The 10,753-nt window shown below is 45.3% G+C and overlaps 1 protein-coding gene across 1 annotated transcript in view; it reads right to left on the bottom strand.

Moving 5' to 3' along the window:
* MICALCL (MICAL C-terminal like) overlaps nucleotides 1-10,753 on the bottom strand; it is a 59,392-nt gene that overhangs the window by 45,875 nt on the left and 2,764 nt on the right. The window contains exons 2-3 of the mRNA XM_008574196.1: nucleotides 6,940-7,082; nucleotides 4,339-5,680 (exon numbers count right to left, since the gene is read on the bottom strand). Of these exons, the coding sequence (XP_008572418.1) occupies nucleotides 4,339-5,680; nucleotides 6,940-7,071 (1,474 nt within the window). The 5' untranslated portion in view covers nucleotides 7,072-7,082. The remainder of the gene's footprint in view (nucleotides 1-4,338; nucleotides 5,681-6,939; nucleotides 7,083-10,753) is intronic.

Below are 10,753 nucleotides of genomic sequence, written 5' to 3' on the forward strand. Positions count from 1 at the left end.
TTACACAGAGCAAGCACACTAGGGGGCAGGAAGCTTGGGACCCTTTAGAATTCTGCCTACCGTAATAGTGAATGCTCCAATTAAAAAAAAAAAAAAGCTGCAAAAGTAACCTAAGCTTATAGGAGTCTGATGGTAAGTACTTTCTGTAGGTGGGGCATATTACGGGGAGGAAGCAGAGGTAATTACACAAACGGGCACTTTGCAAAAATTCATCAGTTGTAGACTTAATATTTGTGGACTTCATGTATGTTATACTGCAATAAAAAAGTTTACTTAAATATACAAAAGATTCTCAGAGTGACTTCTTTAGTCATACACAGAAACAATAACTAGCATTAAAACTGTATCAAATGGGCCTTGGTAAGTACTTGAAACTAGTTTATGCCCCTGAGTCATTTAAATACCCTAAGTTTATGTATATCATTAATTTACTTGGAAAGTTGTCTTGCAAAAATACAAAATTAAATTTCAGCCTGGCTCTTATTCAAGTGATCACAGATTTGAGGTACTTCAATTTGAACGAGTGTGATATTGTTTCTTCATCACATGGACGTGTGCACCCACAAGTTAAACATTGACACAGTAGTGTCAGTGTATGTATATGTGTGTGTTGGTGGACTGCACAGGGGAAAGGAAATAAAAAGAGACTGATGGGCCTAATCTGATAGGCTACGTTAATCTTTACATTCTTAGGATACTGGCCTAAGAACACCTGAGACAAAAATAAAGCTCTTCTAAGAGATGGGCCCAGGCACCACTTCCAGAACTGGCCAGCCCCATCCTAATTCCATTCTCTACACTCCCATTTTGTACCAGGCCAAAGAAGACACATCATTTCCTAATGAATATAAATAAAGCAGCTCTCCATGATAAGTAAATCAAGAAAATACATTCACCCCAACTTATTCTAATCATCACATACAGAGTCATATAAATGTGATATCAATGAACTATAGGCTAATCTTACCTATGAATTTAATGTAAAAATCTTAAATAGAATATTAGCAAACAGAATTGAAAAGTATTTTAAAATAATAAGACAATATGACCATGTGGTATTTATTTCAGCAATGCAAGGATGGTTCAATGTCAGTAAATCTATTATATAATCCATAATATTAATCAAACTAAGGAAGAAAAAGTCATACAAACATCTCAAAAGGTGCTGAAAAGATGTATGATAAAATTCAACATCCATTTGTGATTGAAAATACTCTTAATAAAATAGGACTGGAAGGCTATTTCCTTAAAATGATGAAATACATCTGGGTCAACCCAGAAGCCAGTATCATGCTTAAATGGGAAAATGCTTGCAGCCATCTCATTAACGTTAAGAATATAATAAGAAAATCATTAACACTACTTTAATAATGTTGTGGAGATTCTGGATACAAAAGAAACTAGGGAAACAATAAATTAGAGGTACACGATTTGAAAGCAGGAGGTAAAATTATCATTATTTGCAGATGTTATGATTGTATATATATCAGGAAGACCCAGGGGAATCCATTGAAAAACTTTTACAAGCAAAGAGAAAGCAGTGAAATATGTGGGTACAAAATTATTATACAGAGAGCAATAACTTTCATATATACAAACAATAGTAGGAAGATAAACTGGAAAAGACTGTTTACAATACCAACAAAAACTAATATGTCTAGTAATAAATTTATAAATATGCAAGATCTACATGATATAAAGTTTAAAATATTCCTGAAGGTCACAACAAAAATATGAACAAGTAGAAAGGTAATTCATATGATAAACTTATAAATTCATTTTTAGTTAGTTTATAAACTTAATCCCATATAAGTGCTCACAGGAATTTTTTTGGTACACAGACAAGCTGATGCTAAGTTCATACAGAACATTGAACAAGTAAGAAGAGCCAGGAAATTTTAGAAAAAGAAGATCAGTAATAAAATATTCTTCCTATCAGATAGCAAAATACATAAAGTAAAAGACATATAAACCTATAAAGTTAGGTAATTAAAACAGTGTGGTGCTGATACATAACAGGCAACTCAATCTAATAGATGGTGTATAGATAAGTCCAAGTACAGGAATTCGATATGTGAGAAAGATGTCATCTCACACAAGAGAGGAAAAATTGGATTGTTCACTAAATTATTTTAGAATAATCAGAGAGACATAAAAAAAATAAGGTTGGATCCATAGCTCACATGTCATATTAGAATAATTTCTTGATGTAAATATTTAAGTGTAAAAATATTAAAAACAATCAAACACAAAGAAAGTGCAAGAAAACTCTCCTATAAACTTGGAGGATGCTCCTTTTAGGCTATTATTTAAAACTCAGAAGCCATAAAGTGAAAAGTTGTTTGCAACTACTATATAAAAATAAAAATTTTATGCAACAAAAACCACCATAACAAAGTTAAACACAAACAAGAAACTGAAAAAAAGTTTTACAAGAAAGGGCTAAATTTCTCTTTTAATGAAGAGTCCATATGTATCATTAAAAAAAAAAAAAAACAACCCCCCCCCCCAAAAAAAACAGAAAACTGGACAAATGACAGAAACAACCACGCACAGAAAAGGAAATACACATATGAAAAGATGCTCAATCACCTTATTAAAAGAGAAATGAAATGTAAACTACTCCGAGATCTATGTTTCACCCATCAGATCGGTAAAGATTAAAAAAATAAAAGAAAGGACGTTGGGTAACACACCACTTAGTGCAAGTGTAGAAACAGTGCTGACTCTTGCTGCTGGGAGTGTGAACTGGCACACAGTGATGGAAGACAATTTGGCAGTATCTAGCAAAATTCCTAGTTCATATGTCCTTCGTTCCAGAATTTCCACTTCTAGAAATGTATTGTATAAATAAATTCATGCATACGTTGAATGGTTTAAGTTCTCCATTAATTATTGTAGCACTGTTTGCTATAGCCAAAGATCTGAAATAACCTAAACTTTGCATCACAGGGAACTGGCTACATAAATTATGGTACATCTACAGCATCGAATATTGTACAGCTATAAAATAAAGGAGAAAGTTCTTTATGTACTAATATGAAATGACCTCCAAAATAAAAGCACACAAAAAGTATGTATTGTATGCTACTATTTGTTTTAAAAAAGAAAGACTATAATATGTAAATCTGCTCTTATGTGCATAAATTCTGTCTGGAAGAATGCCTAAGAAATATATGATAATATCTATCATCAGGGATAGGACCGGATGGCTCAGGGGCAAGACAGGGAAAGAGGATTTTTCATTTTGTGGATTTTGTACCCTTTGATTTTGAACCATGTGAATGTATATTATCTAGCAGAAAATGCACAGCACATTCAATTTTATGATTTGTAGTTATACTCCAGCCTGCCCCTGCTTATTCTGAACTTAGCTGAAAGTAATCTCTTGTTAAGCTATAGAGCTCTTTGGTTAAGACACCAAAGAAGATAAATATTTTTTTACTTGAAAACGAATGTTCCAAAATAAAAGTCAAATAAGAATATGAAAAGATAAAAAAAATAAAGAAAAACAAAGTTGCTCAACAATAGGACAGTAGGATCACAGTTTGTTTAAAGCAATCAAACAAATTTTCACAACAAAAAAGAAATCATGTGAACGTTTAGCTAAACTGTCTCTAAGGAAATATACCATGACTTTGGCCAGAAGGAGAGGGAATTAGATAATGCATTTTACTTTTTTGTAGCTATTTCCATATTGTTAAATTATTCTGATTCTTTGATATATTAATTAGTTTTAGAATTTGAAAAATTAATCAGATTTTAAGGTAAAAAAGCCTACCTTTCCATTGGTAACCAAATATACATAAAGTGTGTAGGCTAGTAATCCAAAGGAAAGAAAAAGCTACATGCATAAAATTCAATACCATATATAAAATATAAATATATTCATGTATATAATTTATATATTCATATATACCTATAAGTTAAACAATAAGAAAATGGTTCATTAAATGATAATATATCAATATATCCACCAGATGGAATATTCTATTAAATCACATTTACATAGATTATGTAATAATTGGCATAATGTGACTAAAAGAAGATAAAATTTCAGGTGCAACTTAGTAAAGAATATTCGTACGGACAAGGAGTGGGAAGTGGTGGAATTATGGTTGATTCTTTGTCTCTTTTCAACACTTTCTATAACATAATTTCAAAACTTTAATTTTTTCAGATTTTTTTCAAATATTTCAACTTCAAGTTTTCTACTTTTGTCAGAATTTAATTTGAGAAGCAAAACGAAATGAAAGATGCCTACGTGTTATTAATCCAGTGAGGATAACTAACTGCCTGGCATGAACTGCAGACTTTGATTAGGAAGGAGCCACTTACCTGCATCTCCCGCTGGAAAGGGAGGACAGGCCACCTGCCCTAGGAAGGTGCTTTTGAAAGGCTGCTCCGGCTTCTCCAGGGGCTGGGCACTGTCCCCGGGCAGCACCTTCCCCTTGGGGCTGCTAAAGAGGTCCCTGAGGTCCTTTCTTTGTCTGGTTTCTTGGAGGAAACTCTCAAAAGATTTGTCTTTGTCTTTGAGTTTGAGGGAGGAAAACAGTGAGGTTCTTTTCTTTGGACCCCTGGAAGCATCTGGGAAGGTCTCTTGCAAACTCACTTTCTCCAGGAGTGTGGGAACATCTTCCATCTTGCTGCAGGCTGAGGACCCAAGTGCAGGAAACATCTTGCATGGCTGATTGGGCAAACTATGGGTGCGGAGGGCAGGGTCTGGAGGGCTAAGGTCTGAGGACAGGGCAGGCTTGGCAGCCAGGGTGCCCAGGGAGAAGAAGGCTGAGGCTCTGCTTGCCATGTTTCTCCCTGGGGACCGCTGGTCCCAGTCTTTATTGGAACTGGTTTTCCGAAGGCTGACTGAGCGACTGAAGGCATGTGGCTGGCTGGTGGGCAAAGGTTTTGATTCTGGCTTGGCCCATGGCTTCTTCCCACCTTCAGAGGTGGGCAGGAGAGGCTCCAGGGACCTTCGGATGGCATTTGCTATGAGCCGCAGGGGGGACTTGGGTGGATCCTCACTTCGCTCTCCTGGAACCCGTTCAGCAGGCATCCCCATCTCCTCCTGAGCCTCCCTCGGGGCTGGTGGTGTCTTTCTCGCTGCCTGAGGGAGCAGCAAGGGGAGGACTGGTTTCAGCACCCGGCCTGCTGTAGCACTGTCAGCACTCTTCTGGGAAAGTCGCTCCCCCGCTTTGAGGCGTACCCTCTCGGGGATCGAGTCATTCCAATCCAGCAACATGGTCTTCTGCTCTTGAGTGAGGACCAACTTCTTTAAGCCCAACTTCTTCTCTTCTGCCAGCTCAGACCTGCCATCCTCTTGCCTCCTGGGTTGCATATCCCCTTGTCCTGGGTCCTCTGCAGCCCTGGGAGATAGCTGTTGGCCTGCCAAGCACCTGTCCTTCCTCACAATGGGGTGTGGGTCTCTGTGCATGCTTCTGACATCCCCAAGAGGGGTCCCCGATTCCTGGCACCCATCAGAAGCCATCTCTGTGGGGCTTGGGAGGCTATCTCCAGCAGGGCTCACCAGACAGTATTCTGCCCGCTCCAGCACCGGGCTGTGAGGCAGATACAGGGGGATTTCCTGGGGTGCTCCTTGGGCTCTGGCTCGCCTCAGAAAGATTGAAGTAGAAGGACTGAAATGACCTCTTGAGACCTGTGAGGGGGGGTGGTAAGCTGTCACCTAGAGAAGATGGGCAAAAATAGCAATTATTTAAAAATTCCCAGCATTTATTTATATGTTGAAGGCAAATCTCAATCCACACTCTATTCCCTTTCTTTCTCTACATCTCAGATACCCAAAGTTGAAAAGAATTTTGCCTAAGATGATTTCAAAGGGTCGCTCTTTGTTCTAAGTGGCTGCCTTGGGACCTTCTGGGTTCTGCACTGAGCTGATCGAAGGCTTTTCTGGGTCCCAGATTGGGCAGGAGGCCAGAAGAGAAAGAAAAGGCATGGACCCTGCTCTTGACAGCTCCTGGGCCAGTGAGGGTAGGGCTGGCCTGGCCTCTGTGGGTGGCTGGGTGCACAGGGAAAAACAAGATCCCCCTCAGCTTGCTCAGCCATGGTCCTTACGAAAGGGCACGTTCTCCCATTGGTATGTTCCTCCAACAGCCAGGAGACCAAGGCTTCTTCCTTGGAAGTTATCAAGGTAAAGAGAGACAGTTACCCTCTGGGTGGGAGCTGTGGTGGCTGAAGGATAGCCTCTAGGACTTTCGTGACCTTTCTAAATCTCACGCCTTGCACCATTGAGAAAGTAGCCATTCCCAGCATGCAGGAACTTGGCCCTTGGCAAAGGAAGAAAATAAATGGACTCTAGAAGTAGGGGCTATGCCTGCCAAGAGCTCTCTGGTGCCCGCGGGGCAGGTCATAGGACGGGAGCTTCACAAGGGCACACATCTTCTCTGTTTTGTATACTCTACCTCCCAGGACCTAGAACAGGGCCCAGCAGGTAACAAGGGCTTGACAAAAACATATGGAAAGAAAGTGCCCAGCCCCACATGTCAACGATGGCATTTTCTATTCAAGGGGGATGTTGTTTCCAAGGTTCTGGATGCTACCCAAGGCCCCCTCCCTTCTGTGCCTGCCATCCTTCGGCTGAGAGCTTCTCAGTGCCCTCTGCGAGTTCCTCAAGGGCAAAGCTTGAGTCCTGGCTTCTCTGCAACCCACAGAACAGTCCCACACCTGGCACAGAGTCCACACCCTGTCAAGTCTGCTGAGGGAGTGGCTATGTCCTTGGGGATGTCTGAGGAGCAGGATGAGCTTTCATAAAAGGCACCTGTGAGGAAGGCCTGGGGAGGACCCTCGACAGAGCATCTCTCTGGCCTTGGCTTTGCACTCGGCTTGACCGAAGGGGGCTTGGAATCCAGAATTAAGTGTGGAATGTGGGAGAAGTGCAGGCAGCTCACCTTCCTGACACCTTGCAGGGCCCTCAGAGGCACTCACCTGAGGTGGGGAGGAATCACCTGGAGTATTCCCAGGGACGCTGGCTGAAGAAGATGGCAGGGAGGACGAAGGAGAAGACAGTGAAGAAAGAAGAGACATTTCCTTTGGAGGTGATGCAGTTCTTTTGTTCATTGGTGTCAGATCTACCAAGGAAAGAACACACTCTCCATTACAGAGCTGTTATTATCTTACTTTATCATGAAAAGAGGAGGTTTTAAGTGAAGCTGCAACTCTAAAAGCAGAGTCAGAAAGAGGAAGATGTTAGAGACCGATGCAGAGGTCCTCAGTGCCCACAGCCCGGGACTTGGAGGAATAGTGTAGGAGTGGCAGGGTCCTGTGGGGGAAAGGAGGTCCCAGGATGAAAACTCTAAGGACCAATGTGTTTCAGATTCATGTGAGAATGTTCCTGAGAGATGTCACAATAGAGTGTTTCTTGGAAAAGGACATCAACCTCTAAAGTTTCCTCTAAAGCCATTGTGGTTGGGAGCTGAGGTCGCATTAAATTGCTTAGTCAATGAACCATCTGAACTTTCTTCCCACAAGATGCGGGACCATTAGCTGTGGGCACAGATGAGATTCAGCATTTGCCACTAATGAAATGGGCTCTTCCTTCTCACATGTGCCCAGGGGCTCTGGGACAAGGTGGTTGGTTTGAGACTTTAAGAGAACACAGGGAGGTTACATGAGTATCAAGTCACGTGAAGCACATGGAGTGGGGTCCATGCCAAGCTCCTGCCGGTCAGGGAGCAAGCGGGATGCCGTGTGTCTGCTCAGAGATGCATGAGAAGGGAGTTGGCCGGGGCCCTAGGACCAGCCTAAATCCCAACTGTGGGGAGCTGAAGTCACCTCGTCCGGTTTTCTGACAGTGGCAGCCTGCAGATCAGTCAAGCTCATGTTCTCGCTCTCCCTCCACCCCTCAGGTATGGCAACAGGAAATCTAAAATCTCAAGCATTTTGTCTCCATATTGAACCATTTCCGATCGTTTGTCCTCAAATAGATTCAGATAAACACCACGCCCCTTTCAGATGTGCCCACTCAGTATCTGACCCTCCGCCCCACCAGCTGTCCCATGAACTGCCGCAGCATGTCACGGATATCCCCAGAAACTGCCCAGGACTCCGTGCTTCTGGCTGCGCTGCTGACCCACTCAGACTTTCCTCCGAGGTGTCCGACCTTCAGTTTTTAGCTTAATTCTTAGCTCAACACAATCCCCTGGACTCAGTTTCCCCAAAGGTCTGGGTGAAAGGCTCTTCCTCAGGGACCCACACAGGCCAGGCCAAACCCAAATCCCACCCCAAGAAGAGCCGCATCGAGCCCCATTCAGACATGGGGCGCACACGGCTGGATTTTCAACATCCTGTCCTGCTCTGCTCGTTCCCAAATGCAGACACATCAGACCGTGCATCCGCGTCTCAGGTCTGAAAGGTGGCTGCCACACACCCATGCCTGGCCGGCTCCCGAAGGAGGTCGCCTGGGTGCGGCACAGGGCAAAGGTGACTCCGGGGCAGGTCGGAGCGGAGGCTGGGCAGGAAGGAGCGGCGGCGGAGGCGGCTGGCCTGCCTCCCGTCCCGCACCCCCACCTCGGCCCACAATCAGATGGTTCGAGCCTAAAAAGGCAAACCTCGTGAGTCAGTTGTTGCCTCGCTTCCTGCCCTCGGCTTGCCAGATTCCTGCCAAATCCTTCTCCCCCTCTCCCTCGCCCCCTCCTTCTCCTCTCTGCCATCTTCTGAGTCAAACTCCTTAACTTGTCTCCAAGTCCCCTCAGCTCAACAAACTCCCTTTTTGTTTCCCTGAGGAACCCTCAGGGACCTTCTGATGCAGCCAAGGACACCTGGGGAACCACGTGTGATATTAAAGCCTTGGGGTTCACAAGGTCATGACCTGGAAGCTGCTCCCCATCCTCTCCCCCTGCCTGAGGCTGCTCATGTCTCCCTCAGAAGGTGGTAAAGGGCAGCCTGGAGCCCCACTCCCTTCTCACTCACACCTGCTGCCCGACACTGAGCAAGTTAGGTCACCCCCCAGTCCCTCATCCCCAAAATGGGGAGTCTAGCACTGCTTCAGGGGGTGGCTGAGGGAAGAAGATGGGATAAAAAGAGGTGCCCAGTGGTACGGGCCACAAAGTAAACACTATGTGTCAGCTGAGCACGAGTTCCATCCCCTCCCCTCCCTCTCACACACATAAGACGTGTCCAGTAAAGACACTGCTGAGCCCCTGACCTGTCCCAGAGGGGGCTGCACACCCACCCGAGACAGGATTTCTCTAACTCTTGGGCCCAGGAACTCCCACTTGCCAACTCACGTCCTCCTCTGCCAGCCCTCTTCTTGAAGCCTTAGGATTCCTGGCCCTGGGCAGGGGCCTTGGTCCTGGATGCTGCTGGCTCTCAGGGTCCCTTTGTGCAAAGGGTCCTTTTGATGCACAGGCCAGGGCCTGCATCAGGGTCCGGAGCTTGTGCTACTGCCTCTCTGGGCCCTCTGGCAATGGCGAACTTTCCCCTAGATCCTAGAGGTCACTCTGGTAAGCATGGTCAGCTGAGCAGGGTGCCGAGGGCAGTCACGTAGCCCCATCCACCCTCTTGCCGGGGGCTTGAGACAGAATCAGCCATGAAGGGGCAGTGAATGCCTCTGGACAGGGGTGGTGTCCCATGTTCTGCTCTCTATTGCAGGACCAGCCCTGCCCACTGGGGTTTCCTTTTGGGCAAAATGAAGATAATCGAAAAGATGGCTCGTGTGGCTTTTAAAGCTGGGGATTTTCACAGCTTCCTAGAATGTGGAGGTCACGGGAGGCTCAAGTGCTTATCAAAGTCTTGGAGCGCCCTCTAGGGGCGGCAGCCTGCATAGGCCTGAACCCATGTGCTCCATTTGCACTCAGTCCAGCCAACCTATTCTTTAGTTCATTGATTAATTGATTGATTGATTTGTTCATTCATCATTCATTCAGCAAACAAGGACTGGGTATCTCCTTTAAGCCAGACCATGCTAGGCTTATAGAAATTATTCAAACTCAAGCACAGCCCTCAAACCAGCTTCATATTTGCTTGAGAACTGGGACACTCGATTACTAAAGGCTAAAGGCTAAGGTCCCCAGGCCCACCCCAGAAACCTTGCCACTGTTTAGCCGTCCTCTCTCTCCTGTGCCAGCCTCCCGACCCTGCTGTGAGGGACCCCCGCCAGTCTCCCTGCTCTCACCCCAGGCTGGGACCTCCCTGAGGGCAACACTGAGCCACTCACCCTGGTGGCACTCAGTAAAGTCATCTGGAAGCATCGGGAGGGACTTTGCACCCAACAGACCTGCCCAGAGGAGCAGGATTCCAGCGACTTGGGAGGGGTTGGAACAGGGGAGGAAATAAGATGATCGACAAGTGACAGTGTTAACTCCCTCTGTCCTCTCACTGCCTGGGGGCAGATGATTCAAGAGTCATTTTAGGTTGTCCCCAGATGAAGCAGCCTGAGGTGCTCCCTGTCCTAGCCTGACCCTGGAGAGGGTGGGGGTCTGGGGGTACCGGGGAATGACTCCTTACAGGAGTCAGCGTTGACTCAGAAGGAAGGAAAACTAGGGCTCTTTCCAACTACAACAACGTTTCTTTGTCTAACCCAAGGCCTTCCTGGGTCCACCTCTCCTAGAGCAAGGCTGAGGAGGGAATTTGAGCGCAGGGAGAGGTAGAAGGCAGCCCCTCTCCCAGGGCCCATGGAGGGAACTCCTGCGCCCTAACTGCTGCCAGATGCTGTGACTAACCTGCCTTTTCGGCACCCACGCCAGCCTCTGCTCTGTGTGTGTGTGTGTGTGTGTGTGTGTGTGTGTGTGTGTGTGTGTGT

The sequence above is a fragment of the Galeopterus variegatus genome, unplaced genomic scaffold, assembly GCF_000696425.1.
Source record: "Galeopterus variegatus unplaced genomic scaffold, G_variegatus-3.0.2 Scaffold1011, whole genome shotgun sequence".
NCBI classification, from domain to species: Eukaryota; Metazoa; Chordata; class Mammalia; order Dermoptera; family Cynocephalidae; genus Galeopterus; species Galeopterus variegatus.